This window comes from Garra rufa, chromosome 22 (genome assembly GCF_049309525.1).
Source record: "Garra rufa chromosome 22, GarRuf1.0, whole genome shotgun sequence".
Taxonomy (NCBI): domain Eukaryota; kingdom Metazoa; phylum Chordata; class Actinopteri; order Cypriniformes; family Cyprinidae; genus Garra; species Garra rufa.
This window is the reverse complement of record NC_133382.1, coordinates 18,178,359-18,197,981: the sequence shown is the minus strand read 5'-3', so window position 1 is coordinate 18,197,981 and position 19,623 is coordinate 18,178,359. Positions and strand designations below refer to the sequence as shown.

At 34.8% G+C, this 19,623-nt stretch overlaps 1 protein-coding gene across 3 annotated transcripts; it reads left to right on the top strand.

Moving 5' to 3' along the window:
* Positions 1-6,130: 6,130 nt before the first annotated feature.
* muc13b (mucin 13b, cell surface associated) lies at positions 6,131-19,227 on the top strand. Of its 3 annotated transcripts, none has more exons than XM_073828519.1 (16): positions 6,131-6,322; positions 10,395-10,454; positions 11,082-11,141; positions 12,559-12,621; positions 13,693-13,794; positions 15,336-15,443; positions 16,058-16,177; positions 16,299-16,405; positions 16,596-16,654; positions 16,949-17,073; positions 17,197-17,328; positions 17,455-17,503; positions 17,661-17,698; positions 17,805-17,892; positions 17,980-18,163; positions 18,311-19,227. In XM_073828519.1, the coding sequence occupies exons 1-16, from the start codon at positions 6,262-6,264 to the stop codon at positions 18,449-18,451; spliced, it is 1,497 nt and encodes a 498-aa protein (XP_073684620.1). In that variant the 5' UTR covers positions 6,131-6,261; the 3' UTR covers positions 18,452-19,227. The 3 variants fall into 3 exon arrangements, with proteins under 3 accessions (XP_073684620.1, XP_073684618.1, XP_073684619.1); XM_073828517.1 differs by having other exon boundaries at positions 13,678-13,794; XM_073828518.1 differs by having other exon boundaries at positions 6,131-6,326; positions 10,414-10,454; positions 13,678-13,794.
* The last annotated feature ends 396 nt before the right edge of the window (positions 19,228-19,623 follow it).

The window sequence follows — 19,623 nt, the reverse complement described above, 5'->3', positions numbered from 1 at the left end:
CTGTTTACTTAACACTCAGTATTGATGTTCCTAAGGTTCTGATAAAATGTGGGGAAGAAAATCAGTGTGATTGACCTGTAATGTGTGTAGGACTGTGTTTTTGAGTAGATTTTTTGATAGTTATTTTACAGGAAGATAAAAAAAAATGGGATTCAAAAAGAGCATTCAGGCCATGGTGTGTAATTTAACTTTTTTTTTTGTGAACCAGTCATGGCCAAATGAAACAGCTGTACACTCCTAAAAAATAAAGGTGCTTCACAATGCCATAGAAAAACCTTCTTTTTTTTTAAATGGTTCCATAAAGAACCTTTAACATTTGAAGAACCTTTGTTTCACAAAAGGTTCTTTGTGGCAAAAGAAGGTTTATCAGATTATAAAAAGGTGAGAAAAAGATGGTTCTTTATGGAACCAAACATGGTTATTCTATGGCATTGCTGTGAAGAACCATTTAAAGCACCTTTATGTTTAAGAGTGTAAGGTAAAAAATAAGGATAATAATAAGTGAATGACGGATTAGAAGCGTTTGATGCAACAAGTGCTTTGAAGAATACACTTATACACACACACACATATATATATATTTTGTGCAAAATATTTAAACTAATGGCTGATTTAAATTTATAAAAGTATTCACAATAAAATGTAATTGCTTTTCCATTTACCAAACTTAATTTTTTTTTAGAAAATGGTGTAATCAAAAACAGATGATGAACACTAATAGTAATGATTATGTGTTGCAATCAAACTTGTAGAAAAATGGTGTAGTGCTGTATGTTGTTTCAAGGCTGGCATCATCGGCGGTCCTCTGGGGGGTTGGCATCATCTCTTCTTCTGAATCCAGGCTGAATCTTGTGTAATTCCTAGTTACCACGGGATGGAAATCCCGTGGCAGAAACAGGAAAACAAATAGAGAAATAATTAGCGTAGCTGCTTTTCCAACCAAGCAAAAATTGTGTGTTTTGCCCAAGCTGAAGAATGTTAACGTGCATTTGATCAGATGTAACTGAAGTAAAACGTTATGAGATAAATTATGTGAATGCTTGGCTAAAGAGATGAGTCTTTAATCTAGATTTAAACATACAGAGTGTGTCTGAACCCCGAACGTTATCAGGGAGGTTATTCCAGAGTTTGGGAGCCAAATGTGAAAAGGCTCTCCCTCCTTTAGTGGACTTTGCTATCCTAGGTACTACTAAAAGTCGAGAGTTTTGCGACCTTAGGGAGCGTGAAGGATTGTAGCGTGGTAGGAGACTAGTTAGGTATGCAGGAGCTAAACCATTAAGGGCCTTATAGGTAAGAAGTAATATTTTGTAAGTGATATGGAACCTAATAGATCGCCAGTGTAGAGACCGTAAAATTGGGGTAATATGATCGTATTTTCTTGATCTGGTAAGGAGTCTAGCGCCTGCATTTTGGACTACCTGTAGCCTTTTTTTTGAAGAAGCCGGACAACAACCTAGTAGTGCATTACAATAGTCCAGTCTAGACGTCATGAATGCATGAACTAACTTTTCTGCATCAGAGACAGGTAACATGTTCCGTTGTTTAGCAATGTTTCTAAGATGGAAGAATGCTGTTTTTGTAACATGAGAAATATGATTTTCAAAAGACAGGTTGCTGTCTAATATAACACCCAGATTTTTGACTGGAAATAACAGTACATCCGTCTAGTTGCAAATTGCAGTTTAAGAGATTCTGTGTACTGTTTTTTGGTCCAATAAGTAATATCTCGGTCTTATCTGAATTTAATAGTAGAAAATTATTGGTCATCCAGTCTTTCACATTTTTAACACACTCTGTTAACTTTGCTAAGTTAGAAGTTTCATCTGGTCTTGTTGAAATATGTAGTTGAGTATCATCAGCATAACAATGGAAACTAATCCCATATTTCCTAATAATATTACCAAGGGGTAACATGTAAATCTAAAATAGCAGAGGACCAAGGACAGATCATTGTATTTACTGTTGTGTTGACAGTTTAAATTGCCTTTACGTTTTCTGCTACAGTGTCCTTGTTACTGTTTCATAATAGCAAGCTGATTTTGCTTCTCAATCCAATGCTGGTCTATAGAGTGTTGCAGTGATGATGTATTTTTGTAGGCCAACCCGAAAGTTAGCATCACTCTGGTTCCCTTGGCAAAAAAAGTTTATGATTCTTAAGTGTTTTATTCATCATGATAATCATCAGAAATGTACCAAACTTGTATTAATATTGAAGCCTAAAAATAATCTGAAGTAAAAAGCTAAACGTAGGCTAGAAATGAAATGCACCATGGTTACATGACTGCAACATTTACCATTAAGCTTCTGAATAAGCTTCTTAATTAAAAAAAACAAAAAAACATTTTACCTGAAAATTTAACATATTCATGATTTTCCTCCTATATCTTGTTCAACGTATTATATGGTCTTTCTGATGCCACCCATAATAAATGAATTTTCCCACCACAGGTTCTACAGCCATACCAAGCATTACTACCACCGCAGCTGCCGCCACCACCACCGCAATAGGTATTCTCATGTCCATAATCAGGAATCCCACCATCAGGCCTAAATTCTACATAGTAACAAAAGTTGTCTTTAAAGGCATAGTTCATGCAAAAAACATAAATGAATTAAAATATATAAAAACCTGGCATTATTTACTATTGTGCTGACAGTTTAAATTGCCTTTACGTTTTCTGCTACAGTGTCCTTGTTACTGTTTCATAATAACAAGCTGATTTTGCTTCTCAATCCAATGCTGGTCTATAAAGTGTTGCAGTGATGATGTATTTTTGTAGGCCAACCCGAAAGTTAGCATCACTCTGGTTCTCTTGACAAAAAAAAAAAGTTTATTATGATTCTTACAGGTTTTATTCATCATGATAATCATCACAAATAAACCAAATTTGTATTAATATTGAAACCTAAAAATGATCAGAAGTAAAAAGCTAAACGTAGGCAAGAAATGAACTGCACCATAGTTACATGACTGCAACATTTACCATGAAGCTTCTGAATAAGCTTCTTGATTGAAAAATACCTGATTGAAACAATTTTACCTGAAAGTTTAACATATGTCATGATTTTCCTCCCATGTCTTGTTCAACGTATTATATGGTAGTTTGTATGTAAATTTCAACTAAATACTTAACATGCTCTAAATTAATTTCACTAAATTTAATTTAGAAGGAAATTAACATACAATTGCAAAAATAATACGGATGCCTGCCATATGATTATTTACTGAATCGTTATGTTAATTGCCACCAGGTGGCAGCAAAATTTTCTTGACTCAAATTCTTTTGTTGCAACAAAAAGGCATGTCTGTCAGATCAAAACAAGTTATTTACCATTTATTTATCTAACGAGGAAAAATGCGTCCTGTTATTGGATGTTGTCAAATGTGAGGAATATTTTACATGAGTAAATATCAGTTCCTGTGGGCAAGGCTTTACTGGGGGTCATAAATATTGACAGGAGTATGTGAATTGACCTAGCATTTTGAGTCAGCTTGGGTTAGATCTTTTCTACAACGTAAATTGATCTCTTCCAAGAGCATCAGTATGAAATTGACAGCAGCACATACTGGTATGCCTTACAAACCTTTTTAATTCATATAGTAATGAGGACACCTTTTCTGTAGTGTCTAGTGGAAAAAAGAAATCATACATAAATTACGGTACAAAGGGCTTCGTTTTATGAGTCCTTACAGGTAGGTTTCATGTTGCTGGGAAACAGAAAGTTAAACAGTTTCCTGATTGAACACAATTTAACCAAATCTATTTTTTACAGTCTGAACCAGGTTGTCCATGCATCTCAATCAAAACATACCTGATGCATAATGGCTGTAAAATACTTTATTTGTCATCTGTAAAAAATGGGTCGATCTTCAAGTAAATGGAATCAGTGATTTAGCAACAGGCCAATTTAAATTTCCAGTAACTGAGGCTTGACTGTTATAATGACTTGAACTCTGGTCAAAAGTTACGATAGTCCATTTTATTACATAGCAAACTGTGCAAGATTCACTTTATAATGCCTCTCTGATGAAACTCTTATAGTCGTGGTATAAATGTTAAGTCACAGTTTTAATATATTTTCTTTTTTAGCTCTTCCAGACTATAACCTTGTAGATTATAAGGATTTCCAATGCAATACAGGTAATACTGTTGATGATATCAGTCTTGAATTAATGAAGTATTATTCAGATGTTCTCTCAGTGACTCAGTTGGACATATGTGATACTAGATTTGTGTTACATTTCAGAAAACGATAAAGTGCCTTAAGGCACTCTAGATTAATAAAACACTGAGTCACATTTTTTTATATTAAGAGTTTTTATGTGACTTTAATCTTTTATGACTATGATTCAGCCTAACCTTTCCATTTGCCACAGTCTGTTGTATGGTGTTATTTGAGTAGTGATGACTTTAGCTAGAAGTGTTTTTGGCAATGTAATCACTAGTTGGTAATCCACTTTATTTTTTTCTGACTTCTGGTTTCAGATTCCACAGTTCACATTAATATATATAGTGCCTTGCGAAATTATTCATACCCCTTCATTTATTTATTTTTTTACATTTTGTTATGTTGCTGCCTTATGTTAAACTACTTTAAATTACTTTTTTCCACATCAATCTACACTCCCTTCTCCATAATTGCAAAGCAAAAAATAAGTTTTTAACATTTGTGCAGATTTATTGAAAATAAAAAAACTGAAAAGATCCTGTTGCATATTCATACCCTTTTCTGGGACACTCGAAATTTAGCTCAGGGGCATTCATATTGCTTCTAGATGTTGCTACACTTCGAGTAGAATTAAACTGTGGCAAATTAATTTGAATGAGTATGATTTAGAAAGGCACACACCTCTCAGAAAAGATCTAACAGCTGAAAATGCATATCAGAGCAAAAACCAAGTCCTGATGTCAAGATAACTGCCTGTAGAGCTCAGTGACAGACTTGCGTTAAGGCAATGATCTAGGGAAGAGTTCAGAAACAAATCTGCTGTATTGAAGGTTCACAGAAGCATTATCTATAATGGAAGACGATTGGAACAACTAGGACTGTAGAAAATGTCTCCCAGCCCCTATCCAAGCTGACAGAGCTTGAGAGGTGAAAAGGTGAGGCAAAGAATGGCAGATAATTGCCAAATGCAGATGTGCAAAGCTTGTCACATCATACCCAAAAAGACTTGAGTCTGTAAAGGTGCTTTAACTATGTACTGAGTTAAGGGTATGAATACTTATGCAATGTACTTATTTCAGTGCTTTATTTTTAATAAATTTGTAAAATGTGCAAATCTGGTTTTTGCTTTGTCATTATTATGGTGTATGGAGTGTAAATTGATGTGGGGAAAAACTCATTTAAAGCAGTTTAACAATGCTGCAACAAAACAAAATGTGAAAAAAATGAAGGGGTATGAATACTTTTGCAAGGCACTGTATGTATTGTATAGAATATAGACAGTGTTAGAATGTCATCTTATTTTTTTGACCAAAGAACAGTATTAGTAATGTTAAACCATTAATATATGTTATAGGTGAAATGTGTTCATTAGAGCAGCCTTTGTTCATTTTCTTATCTAGGGTTTTTATGTCAGAGGTCCCAAAATGAATCGGTAGGTTTCAAAATATTTGCCCCCATATGGCTTATCTGAATAACTCGTAACATCTTGTCACCAGAAGTCTCTTGACGTGCTATGATGACGTGACAGTGATGACATCGGCTGTTAATTAACAAAAAAATAAAAAATCTCTTTGGAATTTATAGGGTGGGCACAATATTCCAAATCATTCTTTACCAATTATATATTGTTTACGCTTATTTAAACCCCATGCACAGGATATTCAAGTGTAATTGTGTGTATTTAAATATAGTATAGTATAGTCAACATTTGAAGTGGCTCAAAAAGATAATCAAAATTGTCCTAAGACAAGAACGGGTATTGTTTTGGTTTTAAAACAACTTTGATAAAAGGTTTTGATCCTCTTCATCTTCATCCATCTTCAGTCAACCAACTTCCTTGTAGCTCACCTGTATTACCCTTTCGAGAGGCGTGACTTTACCGTTGATGTTGACCTTCATAATTATTCATCTTTAGCACCACCCTTGATCGCAGGGTTTAAACTGGTCTTCCTAACACTTTCTAATCATTTAACAGAGGGCAGTGCTAAACAACCAGTCACCAGAGGATCTGCCTTTTTTACTTTACCTTTTTACTTTACTTCCTGTGTCTTACAATAAGTACTGCACTGCCATTCGGGTTAAAATTTGAAAATGAATATACCACTGAAGACCCTTTTAATCTTCTGCTTAATGGCTGAAATGACTGCACAAAGTGAGTGTATTTATTTTCTTTATAATACATGTTGAAATTGAAACATTTAGAGGGGATGTCATGTCATCTTTAGCTGAACAAAAAGTTATTTATTTATTTATTTATTTATTTATTTATTTATTTTTTACATTTTTAAATCCTAATTGTAAATTGCCTTACACTTATGTTTTAAAAGTTTTTTGTTGTTCCAAATTCTGTTATCATTTTGTTAATGATTTGTAATTCTGACATAAGTTATCAGAACCCTTGACCTAGGCCTAATTTTAATTATTAATTTTTCATCATTTTGTGTGTGTTAAAGTGGAACATTTGTAATTTCAGTTAATTTATTTTGAAGAATGCTTAAGTCTTGAACTTTAGTTCAATAAATATTAAAATAGTTACATTTCTAATGACCTGACAAATTTAAGATCATTTATTAGGTCCACAAAAGCCCCAAAATAATTCACAGTTATGGATTGTTTGACTTTTTGTCATTGAGTAATTAATAATCCTAAATCACACTGGAATTTCCTGCTATTTATCCACAGACAGATGGGCCAGTTGAGTAAACCATTTATTTGAGATTTCGATCAGTGTACCTTAAAATTTAATTCTTAACTTTACTAACCTAAGTCATCAATGAGGGGTGTTGATGTATTTGCCTTCACCCTTAAGTTTGTAAAGACAAGATCAATTATAAAATGAATGTCTTGATTTGAATGTAATTTTTGTTTATTAAAAAGCAGTGCTCGGTGGGAAGGGCTTGAGCAGGCTTCTCTGTGTTTATAATGTTATATATTACATTTTACATATGTCAAATACATATAACATTACACTTCTTGCCCTATGATTAACATAATTGGATCTTTTAAAAAAGATTTACTTGGATAAAAAGCCCAACATTTTTTTTTTTACATCACTGGAGCTTCCTTATATATATAACCTAAAATAAGACACAAATATACATATAACAGCCATTGTTCCTTAGAAGAGCACAAGTTGGTTACCTCATATTTTATATAATGACCATATATTTGCTAATATTTGTTGTTTTATTTATTGTTTTGTACTCAATTTTAGGTGGGGAAAAATATTACATATATACTTTACAAATATATGTACTTTACATGAGTGCTCTTTTGGCTAGGCATAGTCTATTACTGATTAATTTAGAGTAGTTAACCTTAAGCTGGCACTTCCTTGTAAATGGAAAATTGGCATTTGAACTTTGTTATTTTCATCATGAGGTGTCTGAGTAGCTGTTGAAATTTTATTGCTTACAAAGTCCATACCGTTTTTTATTGGCTTTTCAAAGATTATTATCCACTGAGATGACTAGATACGGTGTGATTAAGGCCTAGAGGACTTATCTAGTTCAAATAGACACAGTTTTTCCAGGAAACAAACAAACAGACTACATACTTTTTTCCTTTTGCATTTTTCTTCATATTATAAAGTAACATGTCCGATAACTTGCACATTGTCACCTATACAGTGGCCCCAAAACATATCTAAATTCTTAAGTCATACAAAATGTTATTCTTAATTAACTATTGACTTTAACATTTAACAATCAGAAATTCTCCTCATACTTTTGACTAAATTTTTATACATAAATCAACTTTTTTAATTGTTTTGCTTGAAATCTGTGTTCTGTTATAGTTCTTTAAAATAAATGCCTCTTATTTTGATATTTTATAGTTCTAATGTGAAGCCATGCATTCACTTTAAATGTTGGAAATATTTTTGGAGACACATCTCTGTTTGATTGTTTTACTACCACAGTGGAAGGTTATTTGTCACTTAAACACGTTTATCCAAAGTAACTTACAGTAATTGTGTATCTGGCAGTTAGTAACATTAATAATAGTGCAACCTTGGGCTGGATGCCTTGCTGAAGAGCATAGTAACTACAGTTCATGGTTTTTCTGTAATGTCTATCAAATACACATAAAATCATAAAATGGTTTATGGAAAACATGGGGGTAGTCTCATAATGCAGAATGGGAATTACAGAAAACAAAGATTATTGGTATTTTGTATGTGAGGATTTGGCAGAGAGAATTTTCCCAGCTGTGCTAATGTGTCACTGGGTTTCCAGATAATATATGTCATGATTTTCCTCCCATGTTTTGTTCAACATATTATGATCTTTCTGATGCCTCCCTTAACATGAAATTTCCACCACAGCTACAGCCATACCAAGCAGTACGACCAGCACAGCTGCCACCACCACCACCACAAAAACATAAATAAATGTAAAATATTTAAAAAATCTGGCATTATTTAATTCAATTCAATTCAAGTTTATCTGTATAGCGCTTTTCACAATACAAATCGTTTCAAAGCAGCTGTACAAAAAAAAAAAAATGTAGGCTACTACAATATATTTAGTAGCTTATTAGTGGTGACTACTGTATGTTAAGTCGATGTACATATGGTATTAATATTAAAAACAGTAATGGTGTAATCAAAAACAGATGATGAACACTAATAGTAATGATTATGTGTTGCAATCAAACTTGTAGAAAAATGGTGTAGTGCTGTATGTTGTTTCAAGGCTGGCATCATCGGCGGTCCTCTGGGGGGTTGGCATCATCTCTTCTTCTGAATCCAGGCTGAATCTTGAGTAATTCCCGTGGCAGAAACAGGAAAACAAATAGAGAAATAATTAGCGTAGCTGCTGTTCCAACCAAGCAAAAATTATGTGTTTTGCCCAAGCTGAAGAATGTTGATGTGCATTTGATCAGATGTAACTGAAGTACAACGTTATGAGATAAATTATGTGAATGCTTGGCTAAAGAGATTAGTCTTTAATCTAGATTTAAACATACAGAGTGTGTCTGAACCCCGAATGTTATCAGGGAGGCTATTCCAGAGTTTGGGAGCCAAATGTGAAAAGGCTCTCCCTCCTTTAGTGGACTTTGCTATCCTAGGTACTACTAAAAGTTGAGAGTTTTGCGACCTTAGGGAGCGTGAAGGATTGTAGCGTGGTAGGAGACTAGTTAGGTATGCAGGAGCTAAACCATTAAGGGCCTTATAGGTAAGAAGTAATATTTTGTAAGTGATATGGAACCTAATAGGTAGCCAGTGTAGAGACCGTAAAATTGGGGTAATATGATCGTATTTTCTTGATCTGGTAAGGAGTCTAGCGGCTGCATTTTGGACTACCAGAGACAGGTAACATGTTCCGTAGCTTAGCAATGTTTCTAAGATGGAAGAATGCTGTTTTTGTAACATGAGAAATATGATTTTCAAAAGACAGTTTGCTGTCTAATATAACACCCAGGTTTTTGACTGTAGAGGAAATAACAGTACATCCGTCTAGTTGCAAATTGCAGTTTAAGAGATTCTGTGTACTGTTTTTTGGTCCAATAAGTAATATCTCGGTCTTATCTGAATTTAATAGTAGAAAATTATTGGTCATCCAGTCTTTCACATTTTTAACACACTCTGTTAACTTTGCTAAGTTAGAAGTTTCATCTGGTCTTGTTGAAATATATAGTTGAGTATCATCAGCATAACAATGGAAACTAATCCCATATTTCCTAATAATATTACCAAGGGGTAACATGTAAATTGAAAATAGCACAGATCATTGTATTTACTGTTGTGTTGACAGTTTAAATTACCTTTATGTTTTCTGCTACAGTGTCCTTGTTACTGTTTCATAATAGCAAGCTGATTTTGCTTCTTAATCCAATGCTGGTCTATAGAGTGTTGCAGTGATGATGTATTTTTGTAGGCCAACCCGAAATTTAGCATCACTCTGGTTCCCTTGGCAAAAAAAAAGTTTATGATTCTTAAGTGTTTTATTCATCATGATAATCATCAGAAATATACCAAACTTGTATTAATATTGAAGCCTAAAAATAATCTGAAGAGCTAAACGTAGGCTAGAAATGAACTGCACCATGGTTATATGACTGCAACATTTACCATTAAGCTTCTGAATAAGCTTCTTAATAAAAAAAAAAAGAACATTTTACCTGAAAATTTAACATATTCATGATTTTCCTCCTATGTCTTGTTTAACGTATTATATGGTCTTTCTGATGCCACCCATAATAAATGAATTTTCCCACCACAGGTTCTACAGCCATACCAAGCATTACTACCACCGCAGCTGCCGCCACCACCACCGCAATAGGTATTCTCATGTCCATAATCAGGAATCCCACCATCAGGCCTAAATTCTACATAGTAACAAAAGTTGTCTTTAAAGGCATAGTTCATGCAAAAAACATAAATGAATTAAAATATATAAAAACCTGGCATTATTTACTATTGTGCTGACAGTTTAAATTGCCTTTACGTTTTCTGCTACAGTGTCCTTGTTACTGTTTCATAATAACAAGCTCCTTTTGCTTCTCAATCCAATGCTGGTCTATTAAGTGTTGCAGTGATGATGTATTTTTGTAGGCCAACCCGAAAGTTAGCATCACTCTGGTTCTCTTGACAAAAAAAAGTTTATGATTCTTACACGTTTTATTCATCATGATAATCATCACAAATAAACCAAACTTGTATTAATATTTTAACCTAAAAATGATCAGAAGTAAAAAGCTAAACGTAGGCAAGAAATGAACTGCACCATAGTTACATGACTGCAACATTTACCGTGAAGCTTCTGAATAAGCTTCTTGATTGAAAAATACCTGATTGAAACAATTTTACCTGAAAGTTTAACATATGTCATGATTTTCCTCCCATGTCTTGTTCAACGTATTATATGGTCTTTCTGATGCCTCCCTTAACATAAAATTTCCCACCACAGATTCTACAGCCGTACCAAGCAGTGCTACCACCGCAGTTGCTGCCACCACCACCACAATAGGTATTCTCATGTCCATAATCAGGAACCCCACCATCAGGCCTAAAGGCTACATAGTAACTTTTAATTGTAAAAGGTTGTCTTAAAAGGCTTAGTACACACGCACACACACACACACACACACACACACACACACACACACACACACACACACACACACACACACACACACACACACACACACATGTTGGGTTTACATGTTTTATGGGGACATTCCATAGGCGTAATGGTTTTCATACTGTACAAACCGTATTTTCTATGGCCCTACACCTACCCTACACCTAAACCTAGCCCTCACAGGAGATTGTGCACACTTTTACTTCCTCAAAAACCTGAGAAATGTCCCCACAAGGTCAAAATCTACTGGTATTCCTATCCTTGTGGGGACATTTGGTCCCCACAACATGATGAATACCAGGTACACACACACACACACGCACACGCACATGCACACGCACACGCACACGTAAATAATTAATTAAAATATAAAGAAAATCTGCCATTATTTACTATTGTGTTGACAGTTGTTTCTGTTTCATAACAAGTCTAAAATTTCCTAATAGTCCGCTCATTAATATAATATCACACTGCAAACTTGCTCTTTCTCATTTCATATAATCACCACTTCAGTTTTAATATTATTGTAATATTGTTATAGAGTTCATCTTGTACTAGGCAGATTGTTTTGTACTTTTTTTTTCTTAGCGGAAGCTAACAGATAAAATACAGGTGAAGGTACACACACACACACACACACACACACACACACACACAACACACACACACACACACACACACACACACACACACACACACACACACACACACACACACACACACACACACACACACACACACACACACACACACGCAAATAATTAATTAAAATATAAAGAAAATCTGGCATTATTTACTATTGTATTGATAGCTGTTACTGTTTCATAACAGCAAGCTGATTTTGCTTTAAATCCAATGCTGGTCTATAGAGTGTTGCAGTGATACTGTATTTTTTTACACCAACCCAAAAGTTAGAATCACACTGGTTCCCTTGACAAAAATGTTATGATGTCTGATGTTTTGTTCATCATGATAATTTGGCTCTCCTAATCACTCATTTCTGATTGGTCCTTAAAAGAGTTCAAGTTGGTTACCTCATAGTTTCCCCTCATTCAACATTGTCTTGACAGCTCAGATGATCTAACATAAAAAAATAAAAATAAAATCAGCAGTGTTTGGTAATTTGTGTGTGGATTTAGCAGAGATTTTCCCAGCTGTAACAGAAAAGTAGAGAAAAGAAGAGTGTTATTCTAATGTGTCACTGTGTTTCCAGGTAGCATGTCATGATTTTCCTCCCATGTCTTGTTCAACATATTATATAGGCTTTCTAATGCCTCCCTTAACATGAAATTTCCCACCACAGGTTCTACAAGTGTACCAAACACAACTCCTGCCAGCACACCTGCCACCACTGTTACCACAGAAGGTATTCTAATTATAATAAGTAGTCTTTAAAGGCATAATTCACGCAAAAAATAAAAATAAAAATCTGACATTATTTACTATTGTGTTGACAGTTTACACTTCTGCCACAGTGTCCTTGCTACTATTTCATAACAGCAAGCTGGACTATACTCAGCAATGCTTGCAGTGATGATGTATTTTTTGTATTTTTACATTTTTTACATGACTACATGACTCTGACTAAGCTTCTTGATTGAAAAAAAAAAAACATTAACCTGAAAGTTTACAATAGAATTGTTTGCAAGAGAGTGATCAGACTGAGAGTAATAAGAGTCATTTTGACATTTAATGTCCCAGACAGCATCTGCAGTCCCATTTAGTTAAAATCGTCTTTTTCAAGACAAGTAAAAACTTAAAAAAATAATAATAATAATCAAAAGTGGTTATTAATGATGTATTTTATGTTGTAGACCAGAACATGAAAATTCCTAGAACCTGTGTTAACCACAGACCTTATATCAGGCATCAGAAGTGTTAAAATGCTCATTTTCAGTTTTTGGTCTACAAAAATATTGTAATTATGTAATTTGGCTCTCTTGATCACTCAATTCTCATTGGTCAGTGGTGCCATTCGAAGGTCTAAAATTTCCTAATAGTCCGCTCATTAATATAATATCACACTGCTGACTTGTTCTTTCTCATTTCATACAATCACCACTTCAGTTTTAATATTATTGTAATATTGTTATAGAGTTCATCTTGTACTAGGCAGATTGTTTTGTACTTTTTTTTTTTCTTAGCGGAAGCTAACAGATAAAATACAGGTGAAGGTATAAATAGTGTCAACCCAAATCAATATTTCTTGTGTACATATTTATTTAATGAGTAGCTGTGTAATATTGGAAAATGTACCTACAGTCAGGTCATTATCAATAAAAAAATTCAGATGATCCTACTCAAGGTCTTTTGTGTATGTGTCAGAAAACTAATTCAGGGTGATATAAGACTGATGAAGATCCTGATGAAGTTTATTATGATCTTTCTGCAACCTCCCCTAACATAAAGCCTTTCCCCACAGCTACTGCAACGACAGCTACTGGTACGACAGCTACTGGTACGACAGCTACTGGTACGACAGGCACAACAGACGGTTCTACAGCTGCTACTCCCATCAGCGCAACCACTATGACACAAGGTACTCTCACCTCCATAGTCCTAAAATTCACCAGCAGGCCTAACGGCTACTTAGTACTGTAGCTTTAAATCATAAGAGGAAGTCATCCTCAAAAGCATAATTCTTTCTGTCTTAGTCTTTCTGTACTATTATGTTGATGACAGTGTCTGCTACAGTGTCCTTGTTACTGTTTGATAAATAAGAAACATCAAGATCTTCTCTGAATCCAAAGCTGGTCTATTAGGGCTGCCATGCAAACATCATGTAATTTGTTACATGGCCCTCAGAATCACTCAATTCTAATTGGTCAGTTGCAACATTCAGTTGTCTGATATTTCTTAATATTTATTGTGGTCAGTGGCAATGCCATACATCAGTCTGCACATTCATGTAATTGAAACAGTGTTACTTCAGTGTGTCTTGTTTCATACAAATGCAAATGGTGCCATCTTGCATCTCAGTAATCAGTTCTAGTAAAAATTACTAGGAGAATTAGAGTATTAAAGGAACACTCCACTTTTTTTGGAAATAGGCTCATTCTCCAACTCCCCCGAGTTAATAAGTTGAGTTTTACCGTTTTGAAATCTATTCAGCCGTTCTCCTGTTCTGGCGATATCGCTTTTAGCATAGCTTAGCATAGATCATTGAATCCTATTAGACCGATAGCATCACGTTCAAAAATGACCAACGAGTTTCCATATTTGTCCTATTTAAAACTTGACTCTTCTGTAGTTACATCGTGTACTAAGACCGGTGGAAATGCAAAGCTTCAATTTTCTAGGCTGATAAGATTAGGAACTACACTCCCATTCTGGCGTAATAATCAAGGAAGTTTGCTGCCGTAATATGGCCGAAGCAGGAGCAGTAATATCACGCAGCACATGTGCAAATTCTAAACTAGCTGGGAACTCATTTCTGATAATACTCCGCCTGCTTCGGCCGTATTACGGCAGCAAACTTCCTTGACTGTTACGCCGGAATGGAAGTGTAGTTCCTAATCTTATCAGCCTAGAAACTCGCAGCTTTGCATTTCCACCGGTCTTAGTACACGATGTAACTACAGAAGAGTCAAGTTTTAAATAGGACAAATATGGAAACTCGTTGGTCATTTTTGAACGCGATGCTATTGGTCTAATAGGATTCAATGATCTATGCTAATCTATGCTAAAAGCGATATCGCCAGAACAGGAGAACGGCTGAATGGATTTCAAAACGGTAAAACTCAACTTATTAACTCGGGGGGAGTTGGAGAATGAGCCTATTTCCAAAAAAAGTGGAGTGTTCCTTTAACATTACTAGTATTCTTAGAGGATGCAGAATTAACATCATTATTGTTGTAGTGATTGGCTTGTTCTAGACCGATTGTTTTGTGCATTGTATTTGACTTTTTTCTTAGAAGAAGCTTCAAGATAAAATACAGGTAAAGGTATAAAATAATTTTAAGTAGCTGTGTGAAAATGGGATAATGTATCTACAGTCAGAGTGATATAAGACTGATCATCCTGATGGAGTTTAATTTGGTCTTTCTGCAGCCTCCCCTAACATAAAACCTTTCTCCACAGCTCCTGAGGGGACAAGTAGTGGTACATTTAACACAGTCACAACAGCTTATTCTACAGGCGGTACTCCTGTCAGCACAGCTGCTTCCACCACAACCACTACAACACAAGGTATTCACACCTTCATAGTTTTAAAACTTTCAATCTATAGAAGAAGTCCAAAATCCTGTCATAATTTACTTACTTTCCTTCCAATCCTGTATGACCTTCGGTGGAACATATCAGTAGAAATTTTGAACAATGGTCACTCAACGCAATTACAAAGGATGGGGACTGAAACATTTAAGCTTCAAAAAGACAAAAAAGTTAGTGTGTCATAAAGTGAATCTTCTGAAGTGCCACTGGACAATTAAGTTAAACTCTGCTTGTTCTATCTTAATCTTAGAACAAAAATCTAAACTGGATCAATGCATTTAATGACAGTTGTTTTTCACCAATCAGATATTGCTAGACTGCAAACTTACCAAGGTTAAACTATAGATTTTCACACATTTTAAACTTGAAGCTTGGAAACGTTAGACCCCACTCATTGCAAATCCATGGAACAGAGTGTTTAGTGCAATTTCAAAGAGGTCCTATAAAGTTAAAGTGACATGAAGGTGACGGCAACATGATTGTCATTTTAGAATACATTGATTATGTAATTTGCAGAAAATAACTACTGCTAAAAATTTTCTTCTGGTGTTTGCAGGTTAAAAATGTCATAATGTTTGTTCATTTTCAAGGTCCCTGTGCTTCACGTCCTTGTATTGGAGACAGTGCCTGTGAAGAACGGTTTGGGGGCTTGTTTGCTTGCATCTGCCGGCCTGGGCTGTTTTACTTGGAAATGAGAGGCTGTATTCAAAGTATGACTGGCTCAGTTTTTGAGAACATAAGTGCAGATGTGTGACACAATTTCCTGTGACTTGAGAATATTAATGAACACATTAACTTATGTTATACTTATGCTATTTTTTTCAATTGCAGCAAAGGTCTTCCCTGGTAGATTATCCTTGGACAGGACATTTTTACCAGATATGGGAAACAAAAACTCATTATTATTTCAACAGACAGCAGGTGAAATTGAGGAAGTGGTAAGAGACTGAATTTTCTTTTCGATTTGTGTGGAGAACATAACAACCACACTGTATAGCAGCATGTCAGTGTAAAGATTTTCCATTTTTTCCTACATAGTCAATGATTAGTGATATAAACAAATTGTTGTGAGTAAGTAACAGATGATGTCAAACAGCATTGCTTTCTATATTCTTAACCCAAAAACAGTTCAGAAGCATCCTGGGTGATGACAATGGCTACATTAATTCCACTGTTTTGAGTCTACGGTGAGTACCACTTGTTATAAGAGCCTTTCCCTTCAATATTAACATGTGAATGTAATAGATTTTGAGGCAGCTTTTAATTTTCTTTTACTCTTTGTTGAATATAAATTGCAAATAATAATTAGCACTTTCAGTCTTAGCATTATGAGTCAAAGTAGAATAGCTTTAATTTGGCCCATGAAAGTTAATGAGTTGAAAACTTTAAAGTGTTTTGTCTCCCCACGGTAATTATTTTCTATAAAATAAGTTGCTGAATGTTTGTTTTTTATCTGAATATTCTTGTACCCACCCTTATAGTCAAGGCAGTATAATTGCAGAAGTGCAGAATTTCTATGATCTGTCATCTGATGCCACATTAGAATCAGTTAATGAGATGATTGCGAATGAAAGTGACGGAATAGCAAATTTCACATCATTCAATGGTATGTCTGAGGCTTCTTTTTACCTGTTTTCCTGCAATAATATTTAACAATTTAACAATATCAAGCATTAGAAAGAAGCATACATTTATACATACAAATATGACTTTTTTCCTTAAATCACAGCGCGCTCTGTGTGTGAAGCTGAATTCTGTGACTTTACCACTACAAACTGTGATGAAAGGGTGCCTGGTATTGCAACGTGCAATTGCCAAAAAGGGTACATCAAATCAGAGTTCACATCTCAGGCCTGTCTTGGTAAGTATTTTGAAATGTAAATGATCTTATAGATTTTTCTTTTTTTGTCGCTGTTATGTATGCACAGCTGTAAAACATTCAGACTGGTTCTCATCATTTTACTATTGTGCTCCCATCCTTCTACAGCTTGTCCGAATGGGGAGAGGGCAACTGACAATTCAGAAGAATGTGTAAGGTAGGCACTTGCATGGTGTCATTCAAGATTTTCTTGATTCTGTTTTTAAAATAAAGGTCTTAGGAAAAATATTTCATGATTAAACAGCTGCCTTACATTTTACAGTGCAAAAACATAAATGTAATGTAATCACCAAGAGATGTTTTTATTATTATAGGTGTCCTTTTGGCTTTGCTGGATTTAATTGCAATGATCGTGAGTCATCCCTTCACCCCTCAATCTGAATCAAGTTGTTCTTTTCTGTTATGCTGCTTTTGAGGAACATTTATGCATCTGTGTGTAATGCAAAATCTCATTACAGCATATCTTTTGATTGTGGTCGTGGTGTCCACTGTGTTGGGTGCATTGCTGATCATCTTTATTGTGGCCCTGATAGTTGTAAGCTGCAGGTGAGAGTCCATCACACATTCCCTACGCCCATTTACACAAACATTTACACAAACATTCTATGAATTTTTTACAATTTACGATTGTAGGAATCAAAAGGGAAGCTCCTCATCCCAGGTAGACTTTAGCTCAAGCTATGGCAATAAGGAGTTACATAAACCTACCGGAGTTCCCAGGATTCCTCGGGCTAACCCTGATGCTAACAATCTGGAGATGACTGATAGTGGGAGTAATCAGGCACTGGTGACCAGAGATCGCCCAGAGAGCAAAGCGGTAAGAACAGAACTATAATTCACTGGGCTTATTACAGGCATTATCCACAAAAAAGTGATTATAACTATTTGATCAAAGTGATAAAATCACATTATAAATAAAGCATCTGCACGTATTTAACACAATTATTGTTTTGTGTTTTTGAAGCGCTACAATGATTACGAGGACTTAGGCTATAGGGATCAAATTCCCCCAGCATACTCCGGCTATGGTGGAAGAGGAGTGGAAAACGGTGGTGCCCACAACCCTTACTTTCGGCAAGACGATGACAAAATCCGCAGATATTAACATAATTTAACCAGGACAAATCACTGCATTTGGTTGATTTTTCTTCATCTTCATATAGATTGAATTACATTTTTATTGACCAAAATTTTAAGAATTTAGAAAAATAGTTATTGCCTTTTATATACATCTTTCATTAACCAAAGGGACAGAATTCAGATTTCTTTTGTAGCATTAGCAGCTAATGAAATTCAGTTTATGAATCAATCTTAATCTAAGCTTTTGCTTTAAAAAGTATTTGGACAAAATGTTGTTCTTCAACTGTTGAATGGAAGCTGTGTTGCAGAGGCCTTAATAGCTTTTACAGTGACCCCTATTCTACATAATTTCTTTTTCTTTACCATCTTACAAGCTTAAAATCATTTATTTTTTGTTCCAACAAAACATTTTTTAAAACACATCTATGCTTTAATGCAGTTGTTGTTTAAGTCAGACGTTGTATTTATGACATATTTGTTTTATTTGGTTTTAGTGTTGTTAATGCTTGGGCTGGAACTCAGGTGTACATAACAAATCAGAACAAATCAGTGTTTCTTTTGAGATACACAAGCAGTGATACACCTCAGTTTATTCTGGAATTGATGATTAACTGTTCTAACTGTAGCTATGCCAACTGATGTATTTTATTACAAATGAGTTTAAGAAATAATAAAAAACAGTATATTTATATTTGTGCTTGTATAAGTAAAGCATTTGATTTTTTAAATAATGTTTTCAACGGTATTTGTATCTTCTTTTGCTAGTGTATGACAAATAAACAAATATTCTTATGAAACTCATCATTTGTATGCATTCTCAATCATGCATGGGGGGAGGGGGTGCAATGATGCCATATATTCTGACATTATACCTTTATGTAAAGTGTGGGATCTTTCTTACTTTAGGAGAAAAAAAAACTAAGATACTAGGGACATCAAAAGCTTAAACAACCTTTGCTTGTTTGCAGCATAGGTTATACCTTTTTTGCAGCATAGGTTATAGGCTGTTTCGCTGTTTCCCTGCTTCCAGTTTGCCTTGCTGCAGAGTGGTCTGTGATTGTAGCTCCCTGCAGCTTCGTTTTTCTGTTGGATTCTCTATCTTATTGTTAATTCTGCCGTTTTAAATTGATAGATATAGCTTAACTTAATTTCTGATCTTAATCCATCAAACTAATCTGACTATTGATCGTTCGCGTT

What these genes read in the sequence shown, in the direction of transcription:
- muc13b (XM_073828517.1), top strand. Translation starts at nt 6,262, where the DNA reads ATGAATATACCACTGAAGACCCTTTTAATCTTCTGCTTAATGGCTGAA. An exon ending in CACAACCACTACAACACAAG is followed by an intron (nt 15,444 to 16,057) that starts GTATTCACACCT and finishes TTCATTTTCAAG; the next exon opens with GTCCCTGTGCTTCACGTCCT. An exon ending in CTGATAGTTGTAAGCTGCAG is followed by an intron (nt 17,893 to 17,979) that starts GTGAGAGTCCAT and finishes TTACGATTGTAG; the next exon opens with GAATCAAAAGGGAAGCTCCT.